General features: G+C 39.8%; 3 protein-coding genes across 3 annotated transcripts; 2 read left to right on the top strand and 1 right to left on the bottom strand.

Annotated features, from left to right (window-relative positions):
• Window positions 1–196: 196 nt before the first annotated feature.
• On the top strand, window positions 197–5,025 carry mbd4 (methyl-CpG binding domain protein 4). The gene is made up of 7 exons (XM_034696575.1): window positions 197–809; window positions 1,412–2,115; window positions 3,835–3,900; window positions 4,029–4,163; window positions 4,260–4,409; window positions 4,577–4,680; window positions 4,764–5,025. The coding sequence occupies exons 1-7, from the start codon at window positions 499–501 to the stop codon at window positions 4,836–4,838; spliced, it is 1,545 nt and encodes a 514-aa protein (XP_034552466.1). The 5' UTR covers window positions 197–498; the 3' UTR covers window positions 4,839–5,025.
• Window positions 5,026–5,135: 110 nt separating this feature from the next.
• On the top strand, window positions 5,136–8,485 carry LOC117821986. The gene is made up of 6 exons (XM_034696576.1): window positions 5,136–5,462; window positions 5,554–5,690; window positions 5,809–5,936; window positions 6,808–6,867; window positions 6,991–7,180; window positions 7,357–8,485. The coding sequence occupies exons 1-6, from the start codon at window positions 5,453–5,455 to the stop codon at window positions 7,465–7,467; spliced, it is 636 nt and encodes a 211-aa protein (XP_034552467.1). The 5' UTR covers window positions 5,136–5,452; the 3' UTR covers window positions 7,468–8,485.
• A 1,116-nt stretch (window positions 8,486–9,601) lies between these two features.
• On the bottom strand, window positions 9,602–18,532 carry LOC117820876 (protein disulfide isomerase Creld1). The gene is made up of 11 exons (XM_034694803.1): window positions 18,149–18,532; window positions 15,576–15,696; window positions 15,379–15,461; window positions 14,908–15,018; window positions 14,688–14,779; window positions 14,390–14,569; window positions 12,962–13,057; window positions 12,783–12,866; window positions 12,134–12,229; window positions 10,572–10,712; window positions 9,602–10,481 (listed from the first exon to the last, which is right to left on the bottom strand). The coding sequence occupies exons 2-11, from the start codon at window positions 15,690–15,692 to the stop codon at window positions 10,261–10,263; spliced, it is 1,221 nt and encodes a 406-aa protein (XP_034550694.1). The 5' UTR covers window positions 15,693–15,696; window positions 18,149–18,532; the 3' UTR covers window positions 9,602–10,260.
• Window positions 18,533–18,913: the final 381 nt, after the last annotated feature.

The raw sequence follows: 18,913 nt of genomic DNA, 5'->3' as shown, positions 1-18,913 counted from the left end.
TACATGCTACCAGTAATTGTTTCCTTGATAAAAACGAGTTACCCCTGGTTGACTTCTAAAAAATAAATAAATATAACAATGATTCAAAGAGCCAGTCTTTTGAACGGCTCTTTTGAAAGGAACGGCTCCTCAAGATCCGGTTCCCTTCAAAGAGCCAAAAATCCCATCCTTTATACCAAGCTCCGTTTGTAGGACTCGTTCCTACTGCGCAGACTCGAGTTTGCTCGCCACTTCCTGCATGTATATCGAGCATGTTTGTTCCAAGTTCCCTTGTTGACATTATAATGTAACAGGGAAGAACGAGTGCAGACATCAAGATTTTTATACAAGGCACTAATGAAGGAAAGCGTTTGACAAATTACCATATTTGTCCTTCTGCTAAATTAATATTTATGTGTTTCGCTTCTCATCTTGTCAACATCTTCGTTATAGCAACATCCACGTTATGCGGTGTAACTGTATGAGGTTTTAGGTAGGCGAAGATGAAACAATACAGAGATGGCTGCTGATGTGGGAGCAAGAAGTCAACTGTTGGACACTTATCTGAAGACCGTCAGCCTCAATGATAGCTTATTCACTTCTGCATCCTCAACTGTGTCAGCCGAGCACAGACACAACAGCACGCTTCTTGAAATGTATCCATCTAGCTGTGACATCCAACTGGAGACAGATGGTGATATAAATAACCAGAGGAGCAAGGACATGGATGATTCATGCCACACTTCCACGATGCCCCCTGGCTGGATCAGAGAAGTGAGACAGAGGAAAGCAGGAAAGACAGCAGGGAAACTAGACATCTACATTACAAGGTAAAACAGTCTTTTTCATGTTCCATATTTCACTCCATGACTAAGTGCATTGAAGATTCAGTTGGATCAGTGTCTAACACAGGGGAGTCAAACTCATTTCAGTTCAGGGGCCACATACAGCCTGATTTGATCTCAAGTGGGCCGGACATAAAATCATTATATAAAGAAGGACAAGTCCAAATTTTCCCCTTTGTTTTAGTGCAAAAAGTACAAGCAAATTCTGAAAATTTTCACATTTAATGAACTTTTTTTTACTAAAACAGCTATTCTATTTTTTCGCCATGATGAGTCTTAAAGTGTGGCCAAATATTATATTCTATAAGCACTGAAACCTGCTGTGAGAACACCAAACACAGGTTTCCCACTCACCTGCGTTGTTCTGGTGCGTTCCATCAGCACTATGATTGTATGTGACCCCCAGAGAACAAATCTGATATAGCAGTTACTTTTATTGGAAAAATTACAGTTAATGGCTTCTCTGTAATTTTTTTTTATTTTGGGAAGTCATCCGCAGGCTGGATTGGAACCTCTGGTGGGCCGGTTTTGGCCAGCGGGCCGTATGTTTGACACCCCTGGTCTAACAGATCTTTTTCTTGTCCAAGTCCCCAAGGGTTGAAGTTCCGGTCAAAAGCATCCCTGAACGCTTTCCTGCTCAAAAATGGAGAATGTAATATCGACGTAAACCTTTTTGGTTTCGCTACTATCAAAGACAAAGGTGTCAACACTTCCTCCCAAGTGAAACAAAGGAGAAGGAAGAAAAATCATGCAGATGAACAGCAGGACAAAACAAAAGATACAATGGACACATGTGGTCCACCTCCAAGTAAATCTCAAAGATCCTCTTCCCTCATCAGACACACTGAAGAAGAAAAAGTAAAAAGGGATAACAATAATGTTGATATGAACAGAGTACTTGAAGAGACTACATATTTTAGTGACAACACTGATGACGGTGTTAAATGCTGTGGACCAACTGCACATGTAACCACTGAGGATGAGTTAAAACTGCAGAATAGCCTTCCAAAAGCAGGTTTGCTGAGGGAGAAGCTGCTCAGGTTGGCTCCCTTCACTAGCGAACAAAATCCTTCCATCACTCACAAGGACAAGCAGAGAGACTCTCAGCCATCAGTCCCAACTCTGAATGTTGAACCTGCCACTGAGAGCGAGAACAAGGGTGATGATGAGCGAGGAGAAGAGGAGATACAGATTCACAGTAAAGGTGACAAAAAGCCCAATCCTGAACCGGAGGTGTTATTACCACACATCAGTTGTGAAAGCTGCACACCAGTGAGAGAAACCCAGAATAGTAAGTATTTCCAAACTGTCTGTTGGCTGGTGAGAGCTGCAGTTGCAGTCACCAGTAAGATTTCAGTGTCATTTCACATTGTATCATGTCAGTTATATATCAAGTTTCCAGTTTCCCAATACAAGTAAAGGAAAAGGGTAGAATGCAGATATGTGAGATAGAACAGGAAGAGAAAATGAATGTCAGTAATTATAGAATGTGTGAACAGTCCATTTAGAATTTTGAGGCCTTAGTTTGTATGTGATATCTTCTATTTCTTTCTGCTGCACGATGCAACAAATGTATTCATCCAAAGGTGTATCCCTAGCTTCAGACTCAGTGCAAAATGAATAATTGAGAAGTATAATTTAAATTCCTATCAGTATTGGCAGTAACTATACACTGCACAAAACTACAGTGGATAGAGAAAGTCTACACACTCCTGTTAAAATGTCAGGTTTTGTGATGTAAAAAAAATGTGACCAAGATAAATCATGTCAGAACTTTTTCTGCCTTTAATGTGACCTATAACATGAACAATTTAACTGAAAAAAAAAATAGAAATCTTATAAGGGGAAGAATAATAGCTAAAAGAGTGTACACATCCTCTTATAACTTGGGATGTGGCTGTGTTCAGAATTAACAATCCCATTCAAACTCATGACAAATAGAAGTCAGTATACACCCGTCATAATTTAAAGTGACTTTGATTAATCCCAATAAAGATCAGCTATTCTAGGAGGATTTTTCTGACATTTCCTCAGTTCACCTTACAGCAAAAGCCATGGTCCACAGAGAGCTTCCAAAGCATCAGAGGGATCTCATTGTTGAACGGTATCGGTCAGGAGAAGGGTACAAAACATGTTCCAAGGCATTAGATATACCATGGACTACAGAGATGACATTTATCATCAAGTGGATAAAATATGGCACAACAATGACATTACCAAGAACTGGACATCCCTCCAAAACTGATGAAAAGACGAGAAGAAAACTGGTCAGGGAGGCTTCTAAGAGGCCCACAGCAACATTAAAGGAGCTGCAGGGATGTCTGATTAGTACTGGCTGTGTACTACATGTGACAACATCTCTCGTATTCTTCATATGTTTCGGCCATGGGTAGGGTTGAAAGACGGAAGCTGTTTCTTATGAAGAAAAACATCCAAGCCCGGCAAAATGTATGTTTCAAAAACATACATGAAGTCTCCGAAAAGCATGTAATGTTTTATGGTCTGATAATTCCAAAAGGTATGTTTGGCATAAAAACAACACTGCACATCACATAAAGAACACCAGACCCACAGAGAAGCATGGTGGGGGCAGCATCATGCTTTGGGGCTGTTTTTCTTCAGCTGGAACCAGGGTCTTAGTCAAGGTGGAGGGAAGTATGAACAGTTACAAACACCAGTCAGTTTTGGCAGCGAATTGTTCATGTTATAGGTCACATTAAAGGTGGAAAAAGTTCTGACATGATTTATCTTGGTCACATTTTTTTTACATCACAAAACCTGACATTTTAACAGGGGTGTGTAGACTTTTGATATCCACTGTATATACAGTACATTTGGGTTAACATCATTTTTCGTTGAAAGTAGAACAAACAATCCTTTTTCATTTAGTATTTCTCCATGAAACTGCTCTGCTTCACTGGGTTTTAGTGCTCCCTACCCCTCCACTGCATTCGTGTCAAAGAAAAATGTCTCCTTTGTTTCACATGCATAAATATTCTCTTCTGCCCAGAGTCCAAGAGTGTGGAAGACAAACGGAAAACCAGCCCTTATTTCAGCCGGAATTCCTTCAGAGACGGTAATTTTTAAGACGATGGGATCGCTTGTTCATATTCCCAAGTGTGACATAAAGTATGACTCAATATTTATTGTATGAAATAAAGTTGTGTGTGGCCTTGTTCAGAGATTTACATTGTTTCTCCTCAGGCCTTAGCCCACCCAGGAGGAAAGCCTTTAAAAAGTGGACCCCCCCTCGCTCTCCCTACAACCTCGTACAGGAAACACTTTTTCACAACCCCTGGAAGCTTCTGGTGGCCACTATTTTTCTGAACAAGACCAGTGGTAAGATTCAAAATAGACAGACACTTAGCATTCCAGCAACAGCCAGCTAGTATTTAGAATATTTCTCTTTGAATTATGTTTTAAAACATCCTCCAGGAAAAATGGCTATCCCAGTGCTGTGGCAGTTTTTTGAGCGTTATCCATCTGCAGAGGTGACACGGGCAGCTGATTGGAAGCCCATGTCTGAGCTTATGAAGCCTCTAGGCCTCTATGAGCTGAGAGCCAAAACACTCGTCCGCTTCTCAGGTGAATGTGCTTGTCTGCTGTATGTGATGGATGACAGCATCTACTCCTGTACACTTTCAGTGTGTTTTTTTCTATAATAACAGTGAAATAAGAGGGTAATTGTGTTGTGTTACAGTACATATGTATGATGATGATGAAACCCTCACATTTTTTTTTGTCACATATAGATGAATATTTAACTAAACAATGGCGCTATCCCATCGAGCTTCATGGTATCGGGAAGTATGGCAACGACTCTTACAGGATCTTCTGTGTTGAAGAGTGGAGACAGGTGAGTGAAGCTGTTCAAAGTACATTGATATGCTTATTTTTTTAAGCCAAGTCTGATTATGTATTCATGTTTCTATATCCTAGGTGACACCCAAGGACCACATGTTAAACAAATACCACACCTGGCTGTGGGAGAATCATGACAAGCTGGAAAAATGAAAACAGAAAGCATGAGAATCTGAAGATTATTGTTCATGAAAATAAGTTATAACACATACATATCTTAGAAATTACTATTATGATGAACTGGCTATGTTTAGCATGGATTGTTTTAAAAGTAGCAGTGATATTTCAAAGACACTGCATGTGTTTTGCACGTGTAATAAAACGTTTTAAGTGGTTTAAAGTTGATTCCAGTTCATTACTCAGTCAGACTCGCAGGCTGTCTCGTGCCGTCTTCGACATCTTCTTACTGTATCTGGTTAGTCCTTTCCACAGACTGCTAATCACCCTTTTCAAATGCACTGATGCATGACTTTCCACTATATGCAGCAGCTTTTCCTTTTGTGGTGGGGTAACCTGATTCCCAAGGCAACTGTTGCCACTGCAAAACACTCAGTGAATGCACAGGCATGTCACGGTTTAATGTCTAACTAGTTCAAGGACTGTCATTTGCTATATTTACATCACGATTTGTGTTCTAATTTACTGCCAAAAGAGCTGCAACTTTAAGAACCTAAATAAATCGTGTATAGGGTTTAACGTTTTGGAAAGTTTCCGCAAAGACTGGATTTCTCTAGTGGGCACGGAGAAGAAACAGCTTGAACTACAAAATGAGACTGCGTAAGTAAACAGCTTTGTTTGTTGTTTTACTGTCTATTCTAATGTTACTGGCAAACATGATAAACATGTGCTGTGATTCTTTTTACCATAGCAGCCATCTCCTTAGCTCCCACACCAGTGTGTTTTCCTTACAACACACCTCCTGTCCGGCAGAGTCCCAGCCTGGTGGTCCCGCCCAGGGCATTTCCCATCATCTCAGACTCTGCCCGCCTGTGCACAAGCACTCAGGTGAGCAGAGATTTACTGGCAATGCTTTCATTATTGACTGACTGTTTTCATAAGTCACAGGAGGAGAGTGTTTGTTAAAACCAAAGAGAAAGAATACCTGAATAAATCTTTTTTATAGAGTATTCCAAGACTGAACCCCTTGCATCCCCCTTTGGTCCTTAAACGTACCGTCAGTCTGGAGACGCCAGCTGTTCACCACCACAACCACCAGAGGACACTCATCATGCAGAGGAGAGAGCATTACAGGTAGAAGCACGCAGTACAGTACCTCTGTAACTAGGGTTGCAAAATTCTGGGAATTTTCAAAGTTGGAAACTTTCCATGGGAATAAACCAGGAATTTACTAAACTGAAGGTTGGCTCTTAATAGGGAACTTAAATATAGTTGGGGAAAATATATTTTAGCATATTCCTGACTAACACAACCAGATTTCATGCAAGTACAGTTGAATATCTACGCTATTCCTCAATCACATGCACATAGCACACTGCTTACTGCAGGGCTATTGAGACCACACTCCTACATGCACTGTGCATTCCTCCATCACATGTACAGATGATTTCTAGAATCCTGCAGAGGCTTGAGAAGCTTGAGGGAATATGCTTTTTCATGTGCATGTTGAATGGGACTTTTTTTTTGGAGGGAGAGGGGCCCTTTTCATTTAACATTTTGAATGGGACTTTGTTGGGATTGCATTTTTGTTAATTTTTGAATGGGTTGGGTCGGGGGGCAGAGTAATATTTAACTCAACATTCATGTTTTTGTTCTTCAATGAAAGAATTGATTGTTCAATAAAATATTTAACCCTTGATAAAGTTCTACTTATAAGTCACAAAATAAGTCACAAAATATTTATGCTTGGATATGATACCTTTTTATTAAATTACCCTCAATTCCCACTTAATTCCCATAATTCCCATGGAAAGTTTCCAATTTGGAATATTTCCAAAATCCCCCAGCTTAACTTCTCATGAAAATTTACAGTAAATGTTCCGCCCCTTGCAACCCTATCTGTAACACATTCATGTATTTATGTATAGAGCAACGGACATTAATGGCATCTTTGCTATGAACTATGGATTAAGAATTACTGACATGTAGTCTTCTGTTGACTCAGATATCATCAAGTGTGGCGAAAACCTTTTTATGGAACCAGCGTTGAGCGAGAAGAATACAGGTATCACTTTTTTTTTTACTGTTGAATAATTTCCTTTTATGTTATAAGTCTCTCCTAACTGTGGATTGCATACTATACTTTATGAATACGACTTAATCTTTGTTAGCGGACATATCTTCATAGGAAGGACGTGCGGGAGCTCCTGAAAAGACAGATGGAGGAGAAATATGCAGCACTAAAACTGCAGCTGGCCAGTAAGGTCAAGGAAGCAGAGTGTCTAAGAGAAAAGGAGTGCATTGCCCTGTCCAGTGAAAAAGAGCAAAGGATCCAGCAAAGAAAAGCAATGACTGCATACAGAGATGAGAACAAGAGGGTAAAGTCTTACACACCCATCCACTGCTACTGCATTTGTGTTTGTGTCCTTTTATAATGGTGTCCTGAAAAAGCTTTGACATGCTGCTCTCAGGTTACAACAATAAAGAGGGTTTGAGGTTTTTCTCTCTTGTCCATTCCTGTGCTGTGTGTGTATGTGTATGTATGTGTGAACAGCTAATGGAACAGAGCTGGAGAGACAGAGCACTCACACGCTCCCAGGAGGCCCTGAAGGAGCGAGAGCTGCTGTGCCTTAACCCCATTAACTGGAGTGGAACATTGAAATAGGCGGAACTTTCACATCTCTCTGAAGCACTTGGTCATGCTTAAGTGCCACATGGTAATGATATGCAACATGATGTATCAATTACGTCTTAATTACAATTACCAACTATTAAATACAGAATGTTTCTAGGATTTTTTTCAAACTTAGATAAAATCATGATACGTTGTAATGTCTCATTAAGTCATCTGATTATATAAGAATTTATTTTTCATTCTTACTTGTTGAGGGATGCTATACAGCAAAGGTTCAGGAGCAGGACAACAACTTAGCCACGCCTCTTCCTGCACTCTTATAAATTCAGTCCTATCCCTCTCCTCCTCTTTCGTTGCTTGTAAAACACTTAATGATGCCAATATATTCTCTCATTTTTTCATGCATTCTTTCTCTTTCTTAAAACCTGGAATCTACTGAACCCACAATCAACTTAACCACCAACATTGCTGTTGGATATTGAGTTTCATTATACTATTAGTGACTAATGAAGCCTCAGGCATTTAGCCTCAAGCGTAAACACAGAGCATCAATAGAGATCTACAAACAGCATTGCATTGCATTGCATTACACACCACCATTTTTTTCTCTTCTTTTTTTTTTTTATGTATTTTTGGGTCTTTTTATGCCTTCAATGAGAGGGTACAGTGGCTAGCTGGAGAGAGAGAGTAGGGAATGACATGCAACAAAGGGCTAGAATCAAATCCCAGGCTGCCTGCTCTGAGGACGGAAGCTTCTGTACATGGGTTGTGTGATTTAACTGCTGGGCCAAACCAGTGCCCTGATGTTTTTCTCAATTTTAAAGTTGTACCTTTACATATAACACTTCGTACAACTTTCTTCTATACATACAAAGTACGTTGATTTTATAAAACAGATGGTGTTTGGTGATTTCTTTAAGGGCATCCCCTAGTCACTGACTTCCTCTATCTTCCGTGAATTTTCAAAATTGGAAACTTTCCATGGGAATTAATGGGAATTTATGGGAATAAACCAGGAATTTACTAAATTGAAGGTTGGCTCTTAATAGGGAACTTATGAAAATATATTTTAGCATAATCCTGACTAAAACAACCAGATTTCATGCAAGTACAGTTGAATATCTATGCAGGGCCATCCTCAACAAGGCTGGACAGTGACACTGAAAAGGAAGAGTCGGAGTTGGATGTTGAGGAAGTGAACATGGAGGATGTTGATGAGACGCAGGAAGAGCCAATTGTCTGAAAGGGTTTAGCAAAAATGCAGAGGCTAGACTTGAGAAGCTTGAGGGAAAATGCTTTTTTTATTTGCATGTTGAATGGGACTTTTTTGGAGGGAGAGGGGCTTTTCTCATTTAACATTTTGAATGGGACTTTGATGGATTGCATTTTTGTTCATTTTTGAATGGGTTGGGTCGGAGGGCTGAGTAATATTTAACTCAACATTCATGTTTTTGTTCTTCAAAGAAAGAATTCATTGTTCAATAAAATATTTAATACTGGATAAAGTTCTACTTACAAATAAATCTGTTTTAATTGTATTATTTTGGATGGATGTCTGCGTATAACAAAACATTTATGCTTGGATATGATACCTTTCCATTAAATTACCCTCAATTCTCAGTTAATTCCCATTAATTCTCATGGAAAGTTTCCAATTTGGAATATTTCCAAAATTCCCCACTTTAACTTCCCATGGAAATTGACCAGGGTTTTTCCACCCCTTTGCAACCCTACTTGTATGTTATCTATGATGCAACCGGTTATTGTAAAATTTAACATAAATTAAAAAACATCAATAGTGTCAGATATTTTATTGAAAAGCAAACATTTATACTGTATAATGAATATGTGGATAACTTTCCTGATAAGGAAAGAAAAAAAAATAAGGGACACAAACAGGAAAATAAACGATGATTCAATGACATGATGCTACGATATATGCAAACATGAGAATAAAACATAAAAAAAAAAAGAAATTGCATAGACAAAACACAACATATGTGATATCTTCCCAATAAATATTGCTTTCAAAATAAATAACAGGCAACCGAAGATTGCTGCAATCATCAAGATAAAAGCTGGTATTTACCTTAGCTCATTCCCTCACAAAGACATGATGTGGTCAGTGTGGTTCCATGCCAAAGTAAGACAGTAAATAAATACATACAGTGTAGTACCTTTAATTTCAAATCCTATTTTCATGCATTATTACTAAAAAGAATCATTCAGTACATTAGGAGGTAAAAAGTCATTCAGTGAACATAACTTACCAGCGTGTCGTAACCAAAACATCCCAGAGTTAACAAAAGTTCCCTTCTCTTTTCCCATGCCCGTTGAAGAAGCGTAGGTGTGTCAGTGACCTGACACAGCCAACACTTCTCAGTTGATGGCCTCTGCTTAAAAGCAATGATACAACAAAAACACCTGAAGTGATGACTGTAGTTTTGGATTGTGTGTAAGTAAACAACATCATTCTTGAGCAACATCAACACCAAATGAGACATCAAAATGCATTATAGATTTTAACAATCAGTCATGGTCTTCATTTCACCCTTTGTTCCCAACAAAGTTGAGGTAGGGTATTCGGTTCAGTGCCTTTAAATCAGTGCAGTGGTGCTTTGATATTCCTCTTCAAGGCTTCATAGCCTTCAAGTTCTCATTTTCCAGCATTATCTTAAAAACATAAATGAATCAAAGCCCTTTCAAGGAACTCCCCGATCCCAAAGAAATCCCTGAAAATCTAGCATAGTAGGGATATGCTCTTGCCCTTTGAGTGGCTGGTTTTTTGGAGGTCTTTTCCCAAAGATTGTGGCCCATGATGGCCTAGCGTCCTTTCAGAAATCCGTCAAGCATATAGTCTCCCTTTTCTGTCAGCCAGTATCCCGCCATAGCAGCCACACCTCCAATAAAAATGGCTGTGAAAACCATGTCGCCCTTAGCAGCGAGCGTAGCGAGGGCACAGATTACAACTCCAAAGAACATCTGTTGCAGCACGAGAACCTCGTCATCTGTCATGTCGTCAAACAGACCCTTGTCGGGGTCAACTGAGGAGGTAGAGGAAAAGAGACTTCACTGACAGATCTGAGAAGCTGTGGGCACTATACATTTGTTTTATCCTTATTAGGACTACTTACCAGGAGGCTTATTCTCCACACAAATGCTGTCTCTTCTAATGAATCCTTCAGCACAGTCACAGTGGAAGGAGCCTTCCTCATTGGTGCAGGCCTCATTGAGTCCTGGGCATGCTATTGCACGTTCATTACATTCATCAATATCTGTGGGATTGGTGCAGGGAAAAAGAAAATCAGGGAAAGGTTCAGAGTTGTGGCATAGACTTTTAGGACACATTCACACCAGAGCTGTTTGGTCCACTTTAAACGAATCCCTGGATGGCACGTTTGGAGTGGTGTAAAAGTTAATTCGTACCAAATAAGTGAACTCTGGTCTGCTTGAAAACGGGGGCCTGGTTTTGCTTCCAAGAAAAGTGGACATTACTTATACCCCGGATGCAGGAAAAAGCGTGAAGCGCAGTGAATCATGAGTAGAAAAAGAAAAAAGGAAATAAAGGGCAAATCCAGAAAACACTGATGTGGAATGTGATTAGTTATATCTTGCATGTGATTTACGTACATGTATGTGACTTAGACTAAATCCATGTAAATAACTCGCTCTGTGTCTGTTTAACCATCGCAACACGTCATAATCTCATGCTCTCATCAGGGCCTTCTCCTGCAGTACGGATTCATGGCCAATAAATGAGCTGTTATTTTCTTCTTTGTCAGTGTTTGTTTGGGACAACACTGCCTCCAAGTTTGACCAAGTGCAGTGTGAAAGGGAACAAAACCACGTGAGAGTGCAACACTGTTGCTATTTTCCCCCCTAATCAAACTGAGTTCTTAGATCAGGGGTGTCAAACCGTTAAAAATTGCAGAGAAGATATTAACTGCAATTTTTCAATAAAAGTAACTGCTATTTCAAATGTGTCCTCTGGGGGGGTGTACATTCATCAGTCCCGAGCGCACCTTGACTTTTTTTCTCAAAAGTGAGGAAAAAGAATATTTGCAGTTTGCATAATCAGATGGAAATTCATAGACGACTTTTTAGAGTACTTAAAGATCCAATCAACACTAAAGTTTTCGTATGTAAACTCGTCACAGTAGGAGCGGTGGATCCACTATTTTCGAAAGGAGCCACATATCGTGCATGTGCCTACCATACACGTGCGTACCTCATAGGTGCGCTCCGTCACTACTAACACAAGCACTACACCCCTGCATACAACACTGTCCAGCAAGCAAACTGTTCATGCTGGAGCTGAGGGGTAAAAAATAATCAACTTTACCTTCTTCATTATTATAATCTATCTTTTCTTTTGCAGTAAACATTACACACTGTGTGTCAGGTGAATTGGAAACCTGTGTGCTTGGTGTGTCCACAGCAGGTTTCAGTGCTTAAAGAATATCATAATCGGCCCCACTATGAAATGTAAACATTTTTAGAATGTACTTGTACTTTTTTATGCACTAAAACAAAGGGAAAAATATAGAGTTGTCGTTATTTATAGGTTATTATGTTGTGATTTTACTTCAGATGAACTCGGGCTGTATGTGGCCCCTAAACTGAAATGAGTTTGACACCCCTGCCTTAGATTATCATACGTGAAAACAACCAAAGTGAATAAGTGGTGTATTCTTACCAAGACACTTAGCTCCTTTCAGTCTGTACCCACGTGAACATTTCTTACAGCGAGCAGGACCACTACCCATGCAGCCAACACAAGCCTGGTCACAGCCTGGATACAAGGGAAAAAAACAATAAGCCAAAATTGAACACTTACGCACCTTGCCATACAAATGACTACGTAGTCTGTGTCCAGGAAATATTTATTTTGAATTTGAAGTGTGACTAAACTTTTATTTTTTCATGCAAGAATTTCATAAAGATATCTACTACAAATTGAGAGATTTGTTGCTCTGTTTGTTGAGAATTACAAGAAACTGTATGTCTTTGGGTTTGGACAGTTAATCAAGTAAGACAAGCCATTTGAATACAAATTTCATGAGATATCAAATATTTCTTTTCTATTTTCTGATATGTAATGTAAACAAAATATTCAAGACACTGGTCTGAAAACTAATTGAAAAAACAAAACAATCTGTTTACAAAATATAAAGAAAGACATTCATATTTTGTGATGAGATGTGGCATATTTTAATCGGTTGCATGTGCATGCAAATGTTTCTGAAAGCCATGCTTGAAAAAATGTATGAAAAGACATCATAGCAGCACCATGAAATCTGCAAATGTAAGCTGATTCAAGTATTTATACAGTAATAAAAGCCTACCTCTGCATTCATATGATCCATCAGTGTTGTGACAGTAGGTGTTGGAAGCACAACGGGCCAGCTCTGTGCCACACTCATCAATGTCTGAAACACATTCAAGTTCAGTCAAGCAACAGAAAAACAGATGCTGGCACAAAGTTAGCGAAATGTTGCCATATGATCTCTAAAGCCACACTCACCCACGCACTTGTTGTCATGAAGGATCCAGCCAGATTTGCAGTCAAGGCATTTGTAGTCTTGAGGCCCTGCGCATTTCTTACACGAGTGGTAGCAAGCTTAAAAGGATGAAAGACAGGAAGATGGTGACTGGGGAGAACTTTCAACACAGAAAAGGCGTGTTTCGACCAGAGGAACTTTATCCGGGAACTACGTGTGTTTCGACCGGTGGACCCAGGGTCTAAATTTAGTTCAGGGGTAGATAATCTCCCCCCTAAAAAGCCCCTGCTAGGGGGTATTACTTTTCAAAGGTCCCGGGGCTTTTGGGGGGCAGGGCCTGCAATGCTGAACATGTCTGATAGATTACTTGCAGTGTTTTTATTCCACCCGCCATCCACAATAACATCACACACACATCTGTGATTCACTTGATTTCTCTTTCTTTTATTTGTTCTATCTTTTTTTTATGTGTGTGTGTACTTTTCAAAAAAAGATGCTGTGATTCACTTGATTTAGCAGCTTGTAAGTAAGTACATTTTATTTAGTATAGCACCTATCATAGAATAAAATCACAAAGTGCTTCACAGAAAAAATATTCAATTTAGAATAAAATCATAAAAAAATGAAATCATAAAACATTAAAAGAAACAGACAATAGCATAACTAAAACATTGGTCAACTTGTAACGGTAGTCTTCTCTCAGCCCATTGCAAATGCGTCTCCACCGGTGTTACGGTTTTAAAAGTGCCCCTGTAAACTGGAGACCTTCAGCTGCACGTGTCTGTGTTTGTGGAGTTTACACAGCTGTTGAAACACAGAGGGAGTTCCTGGGAATGCAAACTAGTTTTTTTTTATTAAGATTTCAAAATATCCTCATCAGATTTTTAATGATCGACATTTATGGAGATGCATCTGGCTGAAAGTCTCCGGTTAACAGGGTCGCTGTTTAAACCAAAACACCGGCGATCTCTGCCACAGCTTTTTGAGTTAAAAAGGATTTTAAAGCCGTGTTGAAACGTCTTTGCTACTCGCACTTATCTCCTCTCACGTGTTGATTCAGTGAATCCATCTGTGATGAAATATAGCACCATCTAAAACAGCACGAGCTGAGTCTCTTCCATGCTAACAGGCTAACTGTTGTGTTGCTCTTAATGATACCTGCCGCTCCGTCTGCTTCTATGGTGTCATCTGTGATGAATGGCATTTGTCTTTGTTTTACTGCCCTCTGCTGGTCTAGTGGTGTAGTGCATTTACTCTTTTTTTTCCCTCCATACGTCACTGGCCTGATTCACACTATCTACCCGGGACCTCAGCCCGCGGTCGAAATGCTGACAACAATGGGGCAAGGGAACCTTTTAGTTCAGGGTGAAGTAGTTCTGGGGGCTAAAAGACCCCGGAACTCTTGGTCGAAATGCACCTTAGGAGGGTGAAAACAGTTGAACATAAGGTACCTGCACAGGCTCCGGCGCTGTTGTTGGAACTTTTCTCCCTGAAGTAACCATCAGCACAGCTCTGGCACAGACCTCCCGAGTACCCAGGATCACAGACACACTCTCCATCTCCGAGGCGAGTCCCCTCTCCTTCACAGCGGCCCAGACCTCCACAGACACCACCAGGGCCAGATGGACACTCTGTGTGGGATAAAGAGTGGCATTTATTACATCATGGGATAACATTTGGTTTGGTAGTTAGCTGGTCATCTATACTGATATCAGGAAGCTTCTTTTTAATGTTCTATGTTTTACACACCTTTGCACTCAGGTCCAAAGCATCCAGGTGGACAACAGAGTCTCAGCTCCTCTATGCATAGCCACTCAGACAAGTCCGGGGCCTCTTGCTGCCTACAGGAGACACACATCACGTCATACATCTTTACAAAACATAACACAACAGCTTTGGCTCATACAGTCTTGATTTAAAGAATAAATGCAAGATTAAAAGTTGTTAAACAAAAGGATATCACATCTACCTGTGGAACCACCATGTCTCTACTTGGTCCTCTATCTGCTCCAGCAACTGGTTACATTCAAAATCTGTTTTCTCACAAGCACCTTCTACGATCTCTAGGAGCCGGGTCTCACTGAAATAAAAAGCAGCCATTAGAGATGCCATAAAACCGTCTGAAAAAAGAGGAGATACTGTTACACTTCCACAGCCCATTAAAGACTAGTGGGACCTATTTTGGTCCTTCGAGAGGTTTGATTCTTCTCAGTGGGCTAAATCACTTAAAATAGACTCTTATGTAATTATTCACACATATCAATATTACACGCATGTGCGAGGAAGAAACTTCAGAAACTGAATCACATTTTCTGGACAAGTATTAACATATAGTTTTTGCAAACCAAGGAGTGACCACAATCCCAGATGATCAATTAATTATAGAAGAAAGTTTAGATTTTCAAGAAATTAATTTAAGTGCATTTTAAATATCTCTTACCTGCGTGCATACTTGGCCAACTTTTCTTCTTCCCAGGCAGTGTTACCTCCCCCAAAGTTCTTGTTTGCTGTTTTCTCAAAGCCCTGAGGAAAAGTAAATAAATCACAGGATTCAGGACTACATTATAATTTGGCTTGCAAAGACAACACAACACAACCCTGATAATGCTCTGTAAACTGACTTAATAACTACATTACCTTGATGAAACTCTCTGTGAGTTTTCGGCAGGTCTGGCATGGTGCAGTCTGAACTCTCACCACAGAGAGCTCTGAGAGAAGCACCAGGGCAGGCAGGAATGGCCAGGCCCCCCACATGATCCTTTAGAAAACATACAAACACATACATAAGACCGTTAATGTATTGCCCATAAAACTTCTTAGCAAGTATCAAAGGAAGTATAATTAAATCCACTTGAACTTTATGTAAAGCTTTGCCTATTATGTTTTAATAGGCATACTAGGTAAATAGCATATGTATTGATGCCATAACTTGCATTTACAGGATGCTGCATACTAATACTGACTGTAGAAGGTGAGGACAAAACAACCACAACATTTGTGAAGCATTAAGCGATAGGGATCTAACGATTTATCGCAAATCGGTAAAAGATCAATACAAATAAAGGTGGATTAAAATCGATTCAACAAAAATTTGTATTGGGATATTATTTTTAAACAGTAGAAGGCGCCATCTGCATTAGACTCTGCTTGTTCAATATTATGTTCATCGCTCATTAAGTCTCTTGCGCTGCTCCCTCGTCACTCCCTGAGTGGAGGTGTTTTAAGTTTAAAGCATGTTTCAGAATCAGCTGACTAAAGGTGTTGGGCACAGTGGAGACGCTCAGCTGGGGGCTGCAGCTGAGTGACAGGTCTCCATGAGTGTTTTTTTTCTCAGCCGCGGGACTGATTCTGACCCGGTTGCGCTCCCGGCTGACACCTGACCGCGTTTCAATGCTTATTTTTTTCAATAAGAACAAGAAAACTGGACACTGTGAGTCCAAAATATGATCCTGTTCAGTTGTCTTGTTGTAGTAAATCCACATGATGAAGTCTGAGCCTTCACTCTATGACCATGCATCCACAGAGATTATTTATAAGCCTGCTCCTCACGTTGATATTCAGTGTGTTCAACATTTTGAACACCTCAATATGATCCGTAGCTGTTTAATATCGTCAATAATATACACTGTGACGTTAAGGAAATTTTGATTTAGGGGGAAAAAACACATTTGGCACAAGCGGCAACCTCCGGTCCCAAAAGATGAAGCCCATGCAGAAGTGTTATAAACTGCAATACATCGAGAATCCGCTTGAGGCTGGCTGCAGAAACACCGGAAACCACATAGACAATCTTTGCAGCATTAATAAACATGTTTACAGCTTGGTTCAAAAAACGGCTTGGCTCTACAAAGCTAATTTCTCTTTCGGCACACACTGTATGGGAGGTGAATTTTTTCTATTGCGACGGTTCAGAAGATATTAAGATTTCAAGTTTTTGCCCAAATAAGGACATGACTGACGTGACTCCCGGTCGGGAACACATAGCTGTTGGCTAGGACGCTCAAACCCCGCCTCTTTACGTCACACTCTGCCTGGTTGAATTCCGCATTTCCAATATGACTGCCGCCGTCGATTGGCTTCAACACAGCACTCAGGAACAGGCGGGTGACGTCACGGATACTACGTCCATTATTTATACAGTCTATGATTTGGCGTTATTTTTGACATGGAAAACATTCACGTTTTATAATGATTAAACGATAATTGATCGTTAACATTTCCAAAGATCGATCACGGAAAATACTTGAAATTTACATCCCTAATTTAAAGAGATTTACCTTATCTGTTTTAATATTTAATACTTTCATCTGGGAATTGTTCACTTTCCATTTCTCTATAATTGTTCCGAAATTTTCCAACAAGGTATTTTTTGTGGTCATTTTTAGTTTTTTTGCAAGGTACTGAAAAAAAGTGTGCAGTGGTGTTACAACACACCTTAAAAATGAAAAAGGATTACTTTGTTTACAAAGAAATATAAGAGAAAAAATATATATTGCAACTGTCCATATCTGAGGATTGAAATAAAATAATAGTTATTTAAATTTTGAGTTCAATCCAGTTTTCTTGAAAATCGTTAGAGAATCGTGACTGAATCGTATCATGAACCACAATTAGAGATTTGAATCGAATAGTGGGTTGAGTGTATCCTTACATCCCTATTAAGCAATCATTTGCCTATCCATGCAATACATAACTAACATGGACTTCAGTGTTTAGCATTTAATGGGACATTGTGGAAGTGCTCATGAATTCCTTAATGCTATTTAAAATCTTTTGTTCCAAACTGGACCACTTTATAATGCAGTCCTGTTCAGTCTCTAATCCTAATACAGTTTATAAACTTTGGTAATATAAACAAGCCACCTTAACTAACACACACCACAATCCTGAAATGTGTATCTTCTCATTCTGTTATATTTACCCACTCTTGTTTTTAATGTTGAATTCACAGATGAACCAGGGGATGCTCCTCTATCACTGTTAGCTTAGCCTCCTCAGCATCAGCACCACAAAAAATGAGCAAACTAGCAGCTGGCTAAGGTCAATAGATAGCAGCTAGTTTAAGCTAACATTGTCTTTTGAAGTCTTCTTTTGGGTCTGTTATACCTTTAAAGTCTATATAACTCAGCGAAAGCGTCCACCAAGTGGTTATATTGACGTTAAAGTAACATTCATAGCAGTGAGTCCAAATGTAGCGAGCTAATTCTTACCTTATTGCGAAGCCACCACGTCCGCTGCTCCCCTGGTGATTGTCGGATTCCCTGCTGGTTGTGATAATGCAGGCAGACTCTCACATGTTGGGCAGCCCCCTTCTGAAGCTATAACTGTGCCATTTTAGTTTGGAAAGCCGCAGCAATGGCAAACCAGCTGGATGACAAGCTAGCTAACAGTGGTGGTGCTCATGCAGGCTAACGCAGGGCTAGGCTGTGCTGCTGGGTTGAATCAATGAACAGCTTCCAGTTGGTTCTCTGCCTCCATGCAGCAGCTGTGTGGGCCATACAGGAGATCCCGGCACCGCCCTGCCCCGCTGGGATCTCTGTCTTTAACCAATCACCCGACACCAAATTTTACACAGATGGTCGGTATGGTAACGATGTATGGCAAGCTGTTCAATATTTAATCCTGACACACTCCTACCATAAATATCATTTTAGATGTCTAGAGCATTTTTCCTTGTCAAATAATGTAAGATATATATAATTTATAGTCCTCCCAAATTACATTTTGACCTGATTTTATATATATGATGAAATTGAGTTCTTCCTTAAAGCTGCTGTTGGTAGGAATTGTGTTAAAAACATTCATTTTTTTCTGCTGGTTTTGGAGAAAAGGTCATAATACCCATGGTACTCATCAGTAAGTGGAGTAATTTGAGACTATTGTGAAATCTCTGTGTTTTCCAATGCCTTTGAATCAAGCAATGTAATTATTCCCCTGTTCCCTTTATGACAGACCAATCATAGCTAATCTCCAAT

This window comes from Notolabrus celidotus, chromosome 11 (assembly GCF_009762535.1).
Source record: "Notolabrus celidotus isolate fNotCel1 chromosome 11, fNotCel1.pri, whole genome shotgun sequence".
Classification (NCBI taxonomy): Eukaryota; Metazoa; Chordata; class Actinopteri; order Labriformes; family Labridae; genus Notolabrus; species Notolabrus celidotus.
This window is presented reverse-complemented; position numbering and strand designations above follow the sequence as displayed.

Bases quoted from the DNA above. Each gene is read 5' to 3' on its own strand.
- mbd4 (XM_034696575.1), top strand. From the start codon at position 499: ATGGCTGCTGATGTGGGAGCAAGAAGTCAACTGTTGGACACTTATCTG. The intron at 810-1,411 runs GTAAAACAGTCT...TTCTTGTCCAAG, and splicing joins CTAGACATCTACATTACAAG to TCCCCAAGGGTTGAAGTTCC. The intron at 4,164-4,259 runs GTAAGATTCAAA...AACATCCTCCAG, and splicing joins TTTTCTGAACAAGACCAGTG to GAAAAATGGCTATCCCAGTG.
- LOC117821986 (XM_034696576.1), top strand. The intron at 5,691-5,808 runs GTGAGCAGAGAT...TCTTTTTTATAG, and splicing joins GCCTGTGCACAAGCACTCAG to AGTATTCCAAGACTGAACCC. The intron at 5,937-6,807 runs GTAGAAGCACGC...CTGTTGACTCAG, and splicing joins CAGAGGAGAGAGCATTACAG to ATATCATCAAGTGTGGCGAA.
- LOC117820876 (XM_034694803.1), bottom strand. From the start codon at position 15,692: ATGTGGGGGGCCTGGCCATTCCTGCCTGCCCTGGTGCTTCTCTCAGAG. The intron at 12,867-12,961 runs GTGAGTGTGGCT...AATGTGTTTCAG, and splicing joins TCATGACAACAAGTGCGTGG to ACATTGATGAGTGTGGCACA. The intron at 10,713-12,133 runs GTAAGAATACAC...CCAATCCCACAG, and splicing joins GAAAGGAGCTAAGTGTCTTG to ATATTGATGAATGTAATGAA.